This window comes from Mobula birostris, chromosome 1 (genome assembly GCF_030028105.1).
Source record: "Mobula birostris isolate sMobBir1 chromosome 1, sMobBir1.hap1, whole genome shotgun sequence".
NCBI classification, from domain to species: Eukaryota; Metazoa; Chordata; class Chondrichthyes; order Myliobatiformes; family Myliobatidae; genus Mobula; species Mobula birostris.
The window spans coordinates 254,174,979-254,192,864 of record NC_092370.1 but is presented as its reverse complement, the minus strand read 5'-3'; the positions used below and the strand labels follow the sequence as shown (position 1 = coordinate 254,192,864).

At 45.0% G+C, this 17,886-nt stretch overlaps 1 protein-coding gene across 6 annotated transcripts in view; it reads right to left on the bottom strand.

The window, feature by feature from the left end:
* Positions 1–17,886, bottom strand: part of syne3 (spectrin repeat containing, nuclear envelope family member 3) — a 175,207-nt gene that overhangs the window by 51,177 nt on the left and 106,144 nt on the right. For all 6 annotated transcript variants that reach the window (XM_072274879.1, XM_072274903.1, XM_072274898.1 and 3 more), the window contains one exon: positions 5,378–5,560. In XM_072274879.1, the coding sequence (XP_072130980.1) occupies positions 5,378–5,560 (183 nt within the window). The remainder of the gene's footprint in view (positions 1–5,377; positions 5,561–17,886) is intronic.

Genomic DNA, 17,886 nt, shown 5'->3' with positions numbered 1-17,886 from the left:
CCTGTGGACAATGAGGACATAAAGATCCTAGCCACAGGCTCAGCAATCTCTTCCCTCATCTCGTGGAGCAGCCTGGGGAATATTCTGTCAGGCCCCGGGGATTTATCCATCCTAATGTATATTAACAATTCCAACACCTCCTCACCCTTAATAGCAACATGCTCCAGAACATCAACCTCACTCATATTGTACTCACCATCATCAAGTTCCCTCTCATTGGTGAATACAGAAGAGAAGTATTCATTGAGGACATTGCTCACTTCCATAGCCTCCAGGCACATCTTCCCACCCTTATCTCTAATCGGTCCTACCTTCACTCCTGTCATCCTTTTGTTCTTCACATGATTGAAGAATGCCTTGGGGTTTTCCTTTACCCTACTCGCCAAGGTCTTCACGTGCCCCCTTCTTGCTCTCCTCAGCCCCTTCTTAAGCTCATTTCATGCTACACTATATTCCTCAATAGACCTATCCGATCCTTGCTTCCTAAACCTCATGTATGCTGCCTTCTTCCACCCGACTAGATTTTCCACCTCACTTGTCACCCATGATTCCTTCATCCTACCATTCTTTATCTTCCTCACCAGGACAAATTTATCCCTAACATCCTGCAAGAGATCCCTAAACATCAACCACATATTCATAGTACATTTCCAGGCAATTCACACCTGCAAGTTCTAGCCTGGCAGCCTCATAATTTGCCCTTCCCGAATTAAAAATTTTCATAGAACCATAGAAACTACAGCACAGAAACAGGCCCTTTGGCCCTTCTTAGCTGTGCCGAACCATTTTCTGCCTAGTCCCACTGACCTGCACACGGACCATACCCCTCCATACACCTCCCATCCACGTATCTGTCCAATTTATTCTTAAATGTTAAAAAAGAACCCGCATTTACCACCTCGTCTGGCAGCTCATTCCATACTCCCACCACTCTCTGTGTGAAGAAGCCCCCTCTAATGTTCCCTTTAAACTTTTCCCCCCTCACCCTTAACCCACGTCCTCTGGTTTTTTTCTCCCCTTGCCTCAGTGAAAAAAGCCTGCTTGCATTCACTCTATCTATACCCATCATAATTTTACATACCTCTATCAAATCTCCCCTCATTCTTCTACGCTCCAGGGAATAAAGTCCTAACCTATTCAACCTTTCTCTGTAACTGAGTTTCTCAAGTCCCAGCAACATCCTTGTAAACCTTCTCTGCACTCTTTCAACCTTATTTATATCCTTCCTGTAATTTGGTGACCAAAACTGAACACAATACTCCAGATTCGGCCTCACCAATGCCTTATACAACCTCATCATAACATTCCAGCTCTTATACTCAATACTACGATTAATAAAGGCCAATGTACCAAAAGCTCTCTTTACGACCCTATCTATCTGTGACGACACTTTTAGGGAATTTTGTATCTGTATTCCCAGATCCCTCTGTTCCACTGCACTCCTCAGTGCCTTACCATTAACCCTGCATGTTCTACGTTGGTTTGTCCTACCAACGTGCAATACCTCACACTTGTCAGTATTAAACTCCATCTGCCATTTTTCAGCCCATTTTTCCAGCTGATCCAAGTCCCTCCGCAGGCTCTGAAAACCTTCCTCACTGTATACTACACCTCCAATCTTTGTATCATCAGCAAACTTGCTGATCCAATTTACCACATTATCATCCAGATCACTGATATAGATGACAAATAACAATGGACCCAGTACTGATCACTGTGGCACACCACTAGTCACAGGCCTCCACTCAGAGAAGCAATTTTCTACCACCACTCTCTGGCACCTCTCTGTTTCTATCCTTTTCCATGATAATGCTGAAGGCCAGGGAGCGGTGGTCACTGTCCCCCAGATGCTCACCCACTGAGACGTCTGTGACCTGACCTGGTTCGTTACCTAATACTAGATCTAGTATGGCATTCCCCTTAGTCGGCCTGTCGACATACTGTGACAGGTATCCGTCCTGGACACACTTAATAAACTCTGCCCCATTTAAACCCTTGGAACTAATCAGGTGCCAATCAATATTAGGGAAGTCACCCATGATAACAACTCTTTAATTTTTGTACCTTTCCAAAATCTGCACCTCTGTATCTCTGCTGCTACCAGGGGGCCTATAGGATACTCCCAATAAAGTAACTGTTCCCTCCAAGTTCCTGACTTCCAACCATACTGACTCAAAAGAGGATCCTGCTACATTACCCACCCTTTCTGCAGCTTTAATAGCATCCCTGTGCCACCGCTCCTCCCCTTTCCCCCCCTCTCTATCCGTTTTAAAGCACTGAAATCCAGGAATATTGAGAATCCATTCCTGCCCTGGTGCCAGCCAAGTCTCTGTCATGGCCATTACATCATAATGCCATGTCTGTATCCAATCTCTCAGTTCATCACCTTTGTTCCTGATGCTTCTTGCATTGAGGTACACGCACTTTAGCCCTTCTACCTTACTACCTTTTCACCCTTTATTCTGTTTCTGTAAGCCTCTCTATATAAACCACAAGACAAAGGAGCAGAAGTCGGCCATTCAACCCATCGAGTCTGCTCCGCCATTTTATCATGAGCTGATCCATTCTCCCGTTTAGTCCCACTCCCCCACCTTCTCACCATAACCTTTGATGCCCTGGCTACTCAGATACCTATCAATCTCTGCCTTAAGTACACCCAATGACTTGGCCTCCACTGCCACCCGTGGCAACAAATTCCATAGATTCACCACCCTCTGGCTAAAAAAATTTCTTCGCATTTCTGTTCCGAATGGGAGCCGTTCAACCCTTAAGTCATGCCCTCTTGTACTAAACTCCCCCATCATGGGAAACAACTTTGCCACATCCACTCTATCCATGCCTTTCAACATTCAAAATGTTTCTATGAGGTCTCCCCTCATTCTTCTAAACTCCAAGGAATACAGTCAAAGAGTGGACAAACTTTCCTCATATATTAACCCTCTCATTCCCAGAATTATTCTAGTGAATCTTCTCTGTACCCTCTCCAACTTCAGCACATCCTTTCTTAAATAAGGAAACCAAAACTGCCCACAGTACTCCAAGTGAGGTCTCACCAGCGCCTTATAGAGCCTCAACATCACATCCCTGCTCCTGTACTCTATTCCTCTAGAAATGAATGCCAACATTGCATTGACCTTCTTCACCACCGACTCAACCTGGAGATTAACCTTAAGGGTATCCTGTACGAGAACTCCCAAGTCCCGTTGCATCTCAGAACTTTGAATTCTTTCCCTATTTAAATAATAGTCTGCCCATTTATTTCTTCTGCCAAAGTGCATAACCATACACTTTCCAACATTGTATTTCATTTGCCACTTCTTTGCCCATTCTTCCAATCTATTCAAGTCTCTCTGCAGACTCTCCGTTTCCTCAGCACTACCGGCCCCTCCACCTATCTTCGTATCATCAGCAAACTTAGCCACAAAGCCATCTATTCCATAATCCAAATCATTGATGTACAATGTAAAAAGAAGCGGCCCCAACACGGACCCCTGTGGAACACCACTGGTAACCGGCAACCAACCAGAATAGGATCCCTTTATTCCCACTCTCTGTTTCCTGCCAATCAGCCAACGCTCTATCCACGTATGTAACTTTCCCGTAATTCCATGGGCTCTTATCTTGTTAAGTAGCTTCATGTGTGGCACCTTGTCAAAGGCCTTTTGAAAATCCAAATATACAACATCCACTGCATCTCCCTTGTCTAACCTACTTGTAATTTCCTCAAAAAATTGTAATAGGTTTGTCAGGCAGGATTTTCTTTTGAGGAATCCATACTGAGTTCTGCCTATCTTGTCATATGCCTCCAGGTACTCCATAACCTCATCCTTGACAATCGACTCCAACAACTTCCTAACCACCGATGTCAAGCTAACAGATCTATAATTTCCTTTTTGCTTCCTTGCCCCCTTCTTAAATAGCAGAGTGGCATTTGCAATCTTCCAGTCCTCCAGAACCACGCCAGAATCTATCAACTCTTGAAAGATCATCGCTAATGCCTCTGCAATCTCCACAGCTACTTCCTTCAGAACACGAAGGTGCATTCCATCTGGTCTGGGAGATTTATCTACCTTTAGACTATTCAGCTTCCTGAGTACTTTCTCTGTCGTAATTGTGACTGCGCACACATCTCTTCCTTGCCACCCTTGAGTGTCCGGTATACTGCTGATGTCTTCCTCAGTGAAGACTAATGCAAAATTCTCGTTCAGTTCCTCCGCCATCTCCTTATCTCCCATTACAATTTCTCCAGCATCATTTTCTATCGGTCCTATATCTACGCTCACCTGTCTTTTCCTCTTTATATACTTGAAAAAGCTTTTAGTATCCTCTTTGATATTATTTGCTAGCTTCCTTTCATAGTTAATCTTTCCCTCTTAATGACCTTCTTAGTTTCCTTTAGTAAGCTTTTAAAAACTTCCCAATACTCTGTCTTCCCACTAATTTTTGCTTCCTTGTATTCCTTATATGTTAGATCTGGCTTTACTCCATGCACTTCTCTCACCGTTCTATCGCTCCGGGTCCCATCCCCCTTGCAAATTAGTTTAAACCCTCCCGAACCATGCTAGCAAACCTACAAGACATGGGCTGAAGGCCGTTGGTGTACTGTGCTTCTCTGTTGCATGAGGCTCACTAGGATCTTTCTCTCTCCATTTTTCAAACTTTTTTCACCACAAATTTACTGCCCTCTGCCTTTCTCCTTCTCTATTCTCAGGTTACTAACGTCCTACCACTGGCAAATTCTACTGCCTCAGTACTGGTGTCAGGCTCAATGGATCCTGCAATCGACAAAATCCTTGTGAAATAGAATGGGAACTCCAAAAGGCACACATAGTTTGTGCTGCCTGTTAGTGCAAGTCAGGTTGTATTTTACTGTTTCTAACATATCTTCAGTTCACTGATGCTGGAAAAATGGTTTTCATATAGATTCTCCTCCAGAGACTGGACACATGCAACATATGGAGAGCACACAGAGATGATGGGATCATGGGCAGCACCTCTGCCTCACTGAATCTAAAGGCAAGAAATAAATTTTGTGCTTCTTGCATGCTCCCAAAACATTTGAGCCAAAAGATTTCTGCTGTAGATGAAATGGACCAAGTCCAAGTCTGGTCCTCTAACAGACCACACCCTCTTTGAGCAACACTGAAGAACTGAAGGAACTCAGCACTGACGGAGGAAAATCATAGTTGAAATTTCCAGTCGAGATTCCTTCTCCAGATTCCAACCAGAAACTTCGATTGTCCTGAGCTCTTCCAGCATTTTCTATGTTGTTACTGATCTAACATCATCAGCTCGTGTGCCTGACCAAGCTGCTGTAGTCACTGTGGAAACAGGTGTACTGGTTTCTCACTTGTTGTGTTTTGGATAGTGTTATTACCTGTATCTGCCCCCGTCTCTTAATCAGGAGATCAGTGAAGAATTCTTGCTGCCACGAAGCTTCCCGCAGTTCAGCTCCAAATGCTGCTGCCTGCTCACTGTTGAAAACCTTGGTCAGCATCCCCTCAAGTACCCGAAATCTGTCAAGTTTGACCTGTAGTTCACTGCTACAAGTCAACTGGTCCTGAGGGAAGGAACCGAAAGCCAACATTCAGGTGGAACTACAATCATGATTCCAGCTTCACACTAATTCTGCAAATTAAAATGAACAGCACAGGACAGGCCCTTCAGCCCACAATTACATTAGCGGGAGGGGGGAGAGGGAGAGGGAGAGGCAGCATTGATTGAGATTTGCACAGGTTGGGGAGAAAAGTTTATAAAAGGAGCATTTCATGGGGCTCGGCGCATTAGCGGCGGACCAATCAATTTGCGATTCATTAGCAGGAGCAAGTATAAGTAAAGCAGGGTCAAAGCAGAGCAGCCATTGTGAGAGGGGACCAATGTAGGAGTAGGAACTTGAGGTTTTGGTGAGGAGGCACAGGTAATTAGCAAGTAGGGCTTTTGAAGTGGTTGAATAAAAAGTCACTAAATTACAGCTAATTAAATAAAGAGATGATGCAGGATTAGGTGATGTGCTGCAGCTGCATGATGTGGGAGCTGGTGGACCTGATTTTGGTTCCTGGTGACCACATCTGTAGCAAGTGTTAGCTGCTCGAGGAACTCAGGCTCAAAGTTGATGACCTGAAATCTGAGCTTCAAACACTGCGGCACGTTGGGGTGGGGGGGGGGGGGTGGTGGTGCTGTCGAGTTACTTGGATTCCCTGTTTCAGGAGGTAGTCACACCCATCAGATTAGCTGCCTCAAATTTGGTCTGTGGTCAGGGGCATGAGGGTGGGAGTGTGAGTGAGGTGGGTACTGGGATCCAAAAGACAGTGCTGGAGTTCTCTGTCGCGTGGATAGAGGTCCTGAAGACTGCGTTGCCTGCCTGGTGCCTGGGTTTGAGACATCTTATCTGACCTGCAGAGGAACTTGCAGTGGGAAGGGAAAGGTCCAGTTGACGTGATCCATGTGGGTACCAACGACATAGGTAGAACGAGGAAGAGGTTCTGCCAAGAGAATTTGAGCAGCTAGGGACTAAGTTAAAAAGCAGGACCAAAAAGGTACTAATCCCTGGATTACTACCTGAGCCACATACAAATTGGCAGAGGGTCAAGAAGATTAGAGAGTTAAATGCGTGGCTCAAGGATTGGTGTGCGAGAAGTAGTCTTGAATTCATGGGAAATTTGCATTAGTATTGGGGAAGGAGGGAGCTGTACCAATGGAATGGGCTCCACCTGAACCGTCATGGGACCTGGATCCTAGTGAATCGTATAACTAGGGCTATAGATAGGGCTTTAAACAAAATAGTAGGAGGGTCGGTTCAACAGATTGGAGAAGTAAAGTAAAAATGAAAAGTCTGGATAAAGAAAAAGAAAAAGCAAAATATAAAAAGGAGAAAGGTAAGAAAGGAGTGAAGAAAACTCAAGTTCAAAAGAGTAAAACATTACACAAGATTTTAAAAGCACAATAAATGTAAGGGCACTTTATTTGAATGCCTATAGTATTCAGAACAAGGTCAGTAAATTTGTGGCTCAAATCAGTACAAAGGGGTATGATTTAGTGGTCATTACAGGTACGTGGTTGCAGGGTGGAGTGGATTGGGAATTAAATATCCAAGGATATCAGGTAATATGGAAGGATAGGCAGGAAGGTAAGAGAGGTGAGGTAGCGCTCTTAATTAAAGATGAGATCAGGGCGATAGTAAGAGACGATATAAGATCTAAGGAGCAGAATGCTGAATCCATCTGGATAGAGATTAGGAATAGTAAAGGGAAAAAAAACACTGCTGGGAGTTGTCTATCGGCCACCGAATAATAACATTACAGTGGCACAGACAATAAACAGAGAAATATCTGAGGCATGTAAGAATGGAACAGCAGTTATCATAGGGGACTTTAACTTCCACATAGGTTGGATGAATTAACTTTATTGAGGCAGTCTTGAGGAGAACTTCACAGAATGCATCTGTGACGGCTTTCTTGAATAGCACGTTACTGAACCTAGAGAGAACGTGCTATCTTAGTTCCGGTCCTGTGCAATGAGACAGGTAAAATTAATGATCTTGTAGTAAGGGATCTTCTTGGAAAGAGTGATTACAGTATGATTTAATTTCTCATACAATAGTACAATCTAAAACCAGTGTATTATAATTAAACAATGGAGACTACAATGGGATGACGGAGGATTTGGCTAGTGTAGACTGGGAACACAGGCTATATGGTGGGACAGTTGAGGGACAGTAGAAGACTTTCAAAGAGATTTTTCATGGTGCTCAACAAAAGTATATTCCAGTTTAAAGCAAGGACAGTGAGACTGGGGAGAGCCAGCCTTGGATAACTAAGAAAATAGGAGAAGGCATCAAACTAAAAGCTCGTGCGTACAAAGTCACCATGAGTAGTGGGAAACTGGAATATTGGAAAAACTTTAAAAAGCAACAAAGTACCATGAAGCAAGCAATAAAGATAGGGAAGCTACGATTATAAAAATAAACTGGCACAAAATATAAAAACGGATAGTAAAAGTTTGTATAATTATATAAAACGGAGAAGAGTGGCTAAAGTGAATGTAGGTCCCTTGGAGGACAAGAAGGGGGAAATGATATTGGGTAATGAGGAAATGGCAGGAGCTTTGAATGACTATTTTCTGTTGGTCTTCACGGTGGAGGACACGCCTAACATGCCAAAGAGAGATGTTATGGATGCGATGGGAGGTGAGGACCTCAATACAATAGCTATCACTAAAGAGATAGTGCTGAGAAAACTGGGGAGCCTGAAGGTAGATGATCCTGATGGAGTGCATCCCAGGGTACTGAAAGAAATGGCAGAAGTTACAGAAAAGGCTTTGGTGGTGATTTACTAAAATTCTCTGGTCTCTGGGCAGGTCCCGGCAGATTGGAAGACAGTGAATGTCACACCACTGTTCAAAAAAGGATGTAGGGAAAAGGCAGGTAACTAAAGGCCGGTTGTTTAACATCTGTAGTTGGGAAAATGCTTGAAGCTGTCAATAAAGAAGAAATAGTGAAGCATTTGGAAAGAAATGGATCCATCAGGCAGACACAGCATGGATTCAGCAAAGGCAGGTCCTGTTTGACCAACTTACTGAAACCAGTGGGAATAACTTCACACACCCCAACACTGAACTGATTCCATAACCAATGGCCTTACTTAGAAGGACTCTAAGTCATGTTCTCGATATTTATTGCTTATTTATTTATTTATTTATTGTTGTGTTTTTGCTATATTTTGTATTTGCATAGTTTGTTGTCTTTTGCACATTGGTTGTCTGTCCCTCTGTCATGTGCAGTTTTACATTGATTCGATTGTGTTTCTTTGTGTTTACTGAGAATGCCTGCAAGAAAAGGATTTCTCGGGTAGTATATGGTGACATATATTCATTTTAATAATAAATTTACTTCGTACTTTGAGAGTTCAGGCCATAAAACAAAGGAGCAGAAGTCGGCCATTCAGCCCATCGAGTCTGCTCCGCCATTTTATCATGAGCTGATCCATTCTCCCATTTAGTCCCACTCCCCCGCCTTCTCATCATAACCTTTGATGCCCTGGCTACTCAGATACCTATCAATCTCTGCCTTAATTACACCCAATGACTTGGCCTCCACTGCTGCCCGTGGCAACAAATTCCATAGATTCACCACCCTCTGGCTAAAAAAATTTCTTCGCATCTCTGTTCTGAATGGGCACCCTCAATCCTTAAGTCATGCCCTCTCGTACTAGACTCCCCCATCATGGGAAACAACTTTGCCACATCCACTCTATCCATGCTTTTCAACATTCGAAATGGTTCTATGAGGTCTCCCCTCATTCTTCTAAATTCCAAGGAATACAGTCCAAGAGCGGACAAACGTTCCTCATATGTTAACCCTCTTATTCCCGGAATCATTCTAGTGAATCTTCTCTGTACCCTCTCCAACGTCAGCACATCCTTTCTTAAATAAGGAGACCAAAACTGCCCACAGTACTCCAAGTGAGGTCTCACCAGCACCTTATAGAGCCTCAACATCACATCCCTGCTCCTATACTCTATTCCTCTAGAAATGAATGCCAACATTGCATTCACCTTCTTCACCACCGACTCAACCTGGAGGTTAACCTTAAGGGCATCCTGTATGAGGACTCCCAAGTCCCGCTGCATCTCAGAACTTTGAATTCTTTCCCCATTTAAATAATAGTCTGCCCAATTTTGAAGGTCTTTCATAGAAAAGATGGAATGATGAATTTAATTACAGAATATGAACTGCGAGGACAGTTATGAAAAATACTACAGGATACAGATCAGCCGAAAACAAGAGTAGAGAACTGGCAAATGGAGTTTAATCTTGCTAAGTGTGAGTCATGTGTTGGGAAGTCAAATGCAATTAGAAAAGTGCACAATAAATACCAGGACTGTTAGGAACAATAATGTACATAATAGATCTTGGGGCACAAGTCTGTAGGTCTCTGAAAGAAATTAGGAGTTAAGAAGGGACATGAAAAATCCGCAAGACCATCAGAAATAAGAGCAGAATGAAGCCATTGGCCCATCGAGGGCACTCCACCATTTCATCATGGCTAATTATTTATCCATCAACCCCATTCTCCTGTCTTCTCCGTGTAACCTTTGACACCTTGACGAGTCAAGAACCTATCAATCTCTTTAAATATACCCAATACCCAAAGAGCATTAAGGTGCATAAGTCACCAGGACCTGACAGGATATATCACAGGTATCGAAAGAAGGAAGACTTGAGACTAATCAAGTCAAGTCAAGTCACTTTTTTATTGTCATTTGGACTATAACTGCTGGTACAGTACACAGTGAAAACAAGACAACGTTTTTCAGCACCATGGTGCTAAATGAATAATACTACACTAGACTACAGACCTACCCAGGACTGCATAAAGTGCACAAAACACTGCAGGCATTATAGTAAATAATAAACATAGAACACAGAATAGTACAGCACAGTACAGGCCCTTTGGCCCACAATGTTGTGCCGACCCTCAAACCCTGCCTCCCATATAAGCCCCCACTTTAAATTCCTCCACATACCTGTCTAGTAGTCTCTTAAACTTCACTAGTGTATCTGCCTCCACCACTGATTCAGGTAGTGCATTCCAGGCACCAACCACTCTCTGAGTAAAAAACCTTCCTCTAATATTCCCCTTGAACTTCCCACCCCTTACCTTAAAGCCATGTCCTCTTGTATTGAGCAGTGGTGCCCTGGGGAAGAGGCGCTGGCTATCCACTCTATCTATTCCTCTTAATATCTTGTACACCTCTATCATGTCTCCTCTCATCCTCCTTCTCTCCAAAGAGTAAAGTCCTAGCTCCCTTAATCTCTGATCATAATCCATACTCTCCAAACCAGGCAGCATCCTGGTAAATCTCCTCTGTACCCTTTCCAATGCTTCCACATCCTTCCTATAGTGAGGTGACCAGAACTGGACACAGTACTCCAAGTGTGAACTAACCAGAGTTTATAGAGCTGCATCATTACATCGCGACTTTTAAACTCTATCCCTCGACTTATGAAAGCTAACACCCCATAAGCTTTCTTAACTACCCTATCTACCTGTGAGGCAACTGTCAGGGATCTGTGGACATGTACCCCGAGATCCCTCTGTTCCTCCACACTACCAAGTATCCTGTCATTTACTTTGTACTCTGCCTTGGAGTTTGTCCTTCCAAAGTGTACTACCTCACACTTCTCCAGGTTGTACTCCATCTGCCACTTCTCAGCCCACTTCTGCATCCTATCAATGTCTTTCTGCAATCTTTGACAATCCTCTACACTATCTACAACACCACCAACCTTTGTGTAGTCTGCAAACTTGCCAATCCACCCTTCTATCCCCACATCCAGGTCGTTAATAAAAAACACGAAAAGTAGAGGTCCCAGAACAGATCCTTGTGGGACACCACTAGTCACAATCCTCCAATCTGAATGTACTCCCTCCACTACAACCCTTTGCCTTCTGACTTTCTGAATAAGCCTACCATGTGGAACTTTGTCAAATGCCTTACTAAGATCCATATAGATCACATCCACTGCACTACCTCATCTATATGCCTGGTCACCTCCTCAAAGAACTCTATCAGGCTTGTTAGACATGATCTGCCCTTCACAAAGCCATGCTGACTGTCCCTGATCAGACCATGATTCTCTAAATGCCCAGAGATCCTATCTCTAAGAATCTTTTCCAACAGCTTTCCCACCACAGACGTAAGACTCACTGGTCTATAATTACCTGGACTATCCCTACTACCTTTTTTGAACAAGGGGACAACATTCGCCTCCCTCCAATCCTCCGGTACCATTCCCGTGGACAACAAGGACATAAAGATCCTAACCAGAGGCTCAGCAATTTCTTCCCTCACCTCAAGGAGCAGCCTGGGGAATATTCCGTCAGGCCCTGGGGACTTATCTGTCCTAATGTATTTTAACAACTCCAACACCTCCTCTCCCTTAATATCAACATGCTCCAGAACATCAACCTCACTCATACTGTCCTCACCATCATTAAGTTCCCTCTCATTGGTGAATACTGAAGAGAGAAGTATTCATTGAGGACCTCGCTCACTTCCACAGCCTCCAGGCACATCTTCCCACCTTTATCTCTAATTGGTCCTACCTTCACTCCTGTCATCCTTTTTTTCTTCACATAATTGAAGAATGCCTTGGGGTTTTCCTTTACCCTACTCGCCAAGGCCTTCTCATGCCCCCTTCTTGCTCTTCTCAGCCCCTTCTTAAGCTCCTTTCTTGCTTCCCTATATTCCTCAATAGACCCATCTGATCCCCGCTTCCTAAACCTCATGTATGCTGCCTTCTTCCACCTGACTAGATTTTCCACCTCACTTGTCACCAATGATTCCTTCACCCTACCAATCTTTATCTTTGATAGTGGGATTCCCTTCTGCTGTCATTAACGATGCCCTCATTCGCATCTCCTCCATTTCTCACACTTCGGCTCTCACCCCATCCTCCCGCCACCACAAGGACAGAGTTCCCCTTGTCCTCACCTACCACCCCACTAGCCTCCGGATCCAACACATTATCCTCCGCAACTTCCGCCACCTTCAACAGGACCCTACCACTAAGCACATCTTTCCCTCTCCACCCCTCTCTGCCTTCCGTAGGGATCAGTCCTTCCATGACTCCCTGGTCCACACGTCCTTCCCCAGGGATCTCCCAGCTGGCACTTATCCCTGTAAGCGCAAGTGCTACACCTGTCCCCACACCTCCGCTCTTGCCACCATTCAGGGCCCCAAACAGTACTTCCAAGTGAGGCAACACTTCACTTTTGAGTCTGTTGGGGTCATCTATTGCATCTGGTGCTCCCGGTGCGGCATCCTCTACATTGGTGAAACCCGACGCAGATTGGGGGACCGCTTTGTCGAGCACCTCCGCTCCGTCTGCCAAAACAGACAGGATCTCCCAGTAGCCACCCACTTCAACTCTGCTTCCCACTCGCATTCAGATGTGTCCATACATGGCCTCCTCTACTGCCATGATGAGGCTAAACTCAGGTTGGAGGAGCAACACCTCATATACCGTCTAGGTAGTCTCCAGTCCCTTGGTATGAACATAGTATTCTCCAACTTCCGGTAATTCCCTCCCCCTCCCTTCCCCCATCCCTATGTCACTCTGCCCCCTCCCCCAGCTGCCGACCACCTCCTTCATGGTCCTGCCTCATTCTATTACCCATTGTGTTTTCCCCTATTCTTTCTTCACCTTTCCTGCCTATCACCTCCCTGCCTCCCTTCCCCCACCCCTTTGTCTTTCCCCTTACTGGTTTTTTACCTGGAACCTACCAGCCTTCTCCTTCCCACCCTCCCCTCACCTTCTTTATAGGGCCTCTGCCCCTTCCCCCTGCAGTCCTGACGAAAGGTTCCGGCCTGAAACTCAACTCATCGTTTCCACGGATGCTGCCCGACCTGCTTAGTTCCTCCAGCGTGTTGTGAGTGTTGCATTCTTTATCTTCCTCACTGGGACAAATTTATCCCTAACATCCTGCAAGACATCTCTAATCATCGACCACATGTCCATAGTACATTTCCCTGCAAAAACATCATCCCAATTCACACCCGCAAGTTCTAGCCTTATAGCCTCATAATTTGCCCTTCCCCAATTAAAAATTTTCCTGTCCTCGCTGATTCTATCCTTTTCCATGATAATTCTAAAGACCAGGGAGCGGTGGTCACTGTCCCCCAGATGTTCACTCACTGAGAGATCTGTGACCTGACCCGGTTCATTACCTAGTACTAGATCTAGTATGGCATTTCCCGTAGTCAGCCTGTCCGCATACCGTGACAGGTATCCGTCCTGGACACACTTAACAAACTCTGCCCCATCTAAACCCTTGGAACTAACCAGGTGCCAATCAATATTAGGGAAGTTAAAGTCACCCATGATAACAACCCTGTTATTTTTGCACCTTTCCAAAATCTGCCTCCCAATCTGCTCCTCTATATCTCTGCTGCTACCAGGGGGCCAATAGAATACCCCTAATAGAGTAACTGCTTCCTTCCTGTTCCTGACTTCCACCTATACTGACTCAAAAGAGGATCCTGCTACATTACCCACCCTTTCTGTAGCCGTAATAGTGTCCCTGACCAGTAATGCCACCCCTCCTCCTGCCCTCTCTACCTCTTTTAAAGCACTGAAATCCAGGAATATTGAGAATCCATTATATATATTGACGTGCTCAGAAATATCATAAATCCTGGCACCTGGGAGGCAAACTACCATCCCTGTTTCTTTTTCACGTCCACAGAATCGTCTATCTGTCCCCTAGCTATAGAGACCCCTACTACCGCTGCCCTACCTTTCTGAGCCACAGGACCAGCCAGTGCCAGATCCATGGCCACTGTTGCTTCCTCCAGGTAGGTTATCCCCCATCCCTTCCCCGAACAGCGCTCAAAATGTTAGTAGTTATTGTTCAGAGGGGCAGCCACAGGGGTGTTCTCCACTACCTGACGCCCTTCCTTCCCTCTCCTGGCAGTTACCCGCTTAACTGTCTCTTGTGGCCCTGGGGTGACTACCTGCCTCTAGCTCCTGTCTATCACCTCCTCACTCTCCCTAACAAGCCGAAGGTTATCGAGCTGCAGCTCCAATTCCCTAACTCGGTCTCTAAGGAGCTGTAGCTCAATGCACCTGGCACAGATGTGGCCATCAGAGAGGCTGGAAGTCTCCCGGACATCCCACATCTGACACCCAGAACAGAAAACTGGCCTTGCAGTCATACCCACAACTCTAATGAGCTGAGCTCCGTGAAACGCTCTTTGTTTAAACTTTTCTCCCTGACTGTGCATGCAATGGGCTGCCGGCAGAGGAGAAGATGGTGGCGCGCCTGCGTGTGCGCAGCCCTCCGGTGAAAAATGATATCGTATCTGTTAAATAGGGGCCGTGGACAATTCTGATTTGATGGAGAATGGACGTGAAAGCACAGAGGAACATCTGGAGAAAATTCTGAAACGCTTGTTCGCTGCTGTCGTTACTGCGTGGTTGGGTATCTTTCGGAGGGTAGGCCTCAAAATCCCCGGCCTTGCCTGCTTTTGGTGACCGAGAAGGAGGTCGAATCGTTCGGATAGAGATGGCGCTCAGTACTCGGTGTCGGAGAGCTGATCGAAGCTCGAAGTTTTCGGATGACTCAGAGTCAGATTGTGGTCGGCATGGCAGGGAGGGTTTTTCTTCCTTCTCCTGTCTGCGTGAGATGTGGGACATTTGAGAGACTTTGAACTTTACTGTGCTCATGGACTTCTTCATCAAGTTATGGTATTGTTGCACTGTTGTAACTATATGTTATAATTATGTGGTTTTGTTACTATTTTCAGTCTGGACTGTCCTGTGTTTTGTGATATCACACTGGAGGAAATATTGTATCATTTCTTAATGCATGCATTACTAAATGACAATAAAAGAGGACTACGTGTCTTCATAATCTAAATGATAGGGTCTTTTAAGAGACTCCTGTATGGATACATGGAGCTGAGAAAATTAGAGGGCTATGGGTAAGCCTAGGTAGTTCTAAGGTAAGGACATGTTTGGCACAGCTTTGTGGGTCGAAGGGCCTGTATTGTGCTGTAGGTTTTCTATGTTTCTATGACCTGTGTGAAGCTCTCTCTCTCTACGAATCAATTGGTCCACTGCTAACACCTTATATTCCACCAGCATAGCCTCCAACCTGATGGTATGAACATTAGTTTCTCGAGCCAAAAAAGATGGGTGAGATCTTAAATGGACTTTTTGCATCCTGCTTTACTCAGGAGACAGACGCAGAGAGAATGTGGTTTTCCTTTAGTGGACAGCGAGGAAAACTTTCAGAGCTTGCAGCGGGATCTGGACCATCTGGAAAATGGGCTGAAAAATGGTAGATGGAACTTAATCCAGACAAGTGTAAGGTGTTGAACTTTGGGAAGACCAACCAAGATAGGTCTCATATAGTGAGTAGCTGGTCACTGAGGAGTTCAGTAGAACAACGGGATCTGGGAATACAGGTCCATAATTCATTGAAAGTGGCATCACAGGTAGATAAAATTGCAAAGAAGCCTTTTGGCACATTGGTCTTCATAGATTAAAGTACACAGTATAAGAGATTGGACGTTATGTTTAAGCTGTATAAGGTTGGTGAGGCCTAATTTTAAGTATTGTGCGCAGTTTTGGTCACCTACATACAGGAAGGATGTAAATAACATTGAAAGAGTACAGTGATAATTTGCCAGGTCCAGAGGACTTGAATTATAAGGAAAGACTGAATATGTTGAAACTTTATTCCGTGGAACATAGAAGATTGAGGGGAAATTGATAGACATAACAAAATTATGAGGGGTACAGGTGAGGTAAATGCAAGCAGCCTTCTTCCACTGAAGTTGGGTAAGACTACAAGAGGTCATGAGTTAAGGATGATAGGTGATATGTTTAAGGGGTAAATGAGGGGAAACTTCTTCATTCAGAGAGCGTTGAGAGTGAGGAATGAGCTGCCAGCCCAAGTGGTGGATGCACAATTTTGATTTCAACGTTCAAGAGAAGTTCCCTAATTTCCTAACCAGTAGGCCACAATTTGAGCAGATCAGAAACATCACCACCACCTCGCTGATAATCAACACTGGCACACCTCAGGTACGTGTGCTTTGCTCACCGCTCCACTCTCTCTACACCCATGACTGTGTGGCTGGGCACAGCTCAAATGCCATCTATAACTTTGCTGATGACACAACCATTGCTGGAAAAATTCCTACAGTGATGATAGGGATATATATCATAAGATATAGGAGCAGGATTAGGCTATTTGGCCCATCGAGTCTGTTCTGCCATTTCATTTTATTTATTTATTAATTTTCAGAATGTGGGCGTCGCCAGCTAAGCCAGCATTTACTGCCCATCCCTAGCTGTCCTTGAGAAGATGGTGATGAGCTGCCTCCTTGAAATGCTGCAGTCCCTGAGGTGTGGGTACAGCCACAGTGCTGTTAGGGAGAGAATTCCATGATTTTGATCCAGCGACAGTGAAGGGACAGCGATATGTTTCCAAGTCAGGATGGTGAGTGACTTGGAGGGGATTTCCAAGTGGTGGTGTTCCCAGGTATCTGCTGTTCTCATCCTTCTAGATGGTAGTGGTCGGGGAGCTGGAAGGTGCTGCCTTACGAACTTTAGTATGTCGTTGCAGTGCATCTTGCAGATAGTACACACTGCTGCAACTGTTTGTTGATGGTGGAGGGATTAGATGCTTGTGGAAGGGATACCAATCAAGTGGGCTGCCATGTATTGGATTGTGTCAAGCTTCTTGAGTGTTGATGGAGCTGCTCTCATCCAGGCAAGTGGTGAGTATCCCATTACACTCCTCACCTGAGCCTTGTAGATGGTGGACAGGCTTTGGGGAGTCACGAAGTGAGTTACATGTTGCAGAATCCCTCACCTTCAACTGCTCTGGTAGCTATGGTGTTTATATGGCTAGACCAGTTCAGTTTCCTGTTAATGGTAACCCCAGCATGCTGTAAGTAGGGGATTCAGTGATGGTGATGCCACTTAATGTCAAGGGACGAATGTTAGAGCCTCTCTTGTTGGAGACGGTCATTGCCTGGCACTTGCATGGCTTGAATGTTACTTGCCACTTGTCAGCTCAAGCCTGAATATTGTCCAGGTCCTACTATATTTGGGTATGAACAACTTCACTAACTGAGGAGTCACGAACGGTGCAGAACATTGTGCAGTCATCTGCGAACATCCTCACTTCCGACCTTATGATGGAAGGAAGGTCACGGCTGATCAGATTTTCCTCTGAGCCCCAATCTCCTGCCTTCTCTCTGTATCCCTTCATGCCCTGACCAATCAAGAATTTATCAACCTCTGCCTTAAATGTACATAAGACTTTGCCTCCACTGCCGCCTGTGGCAACAAGTTCCACAGATTCACCA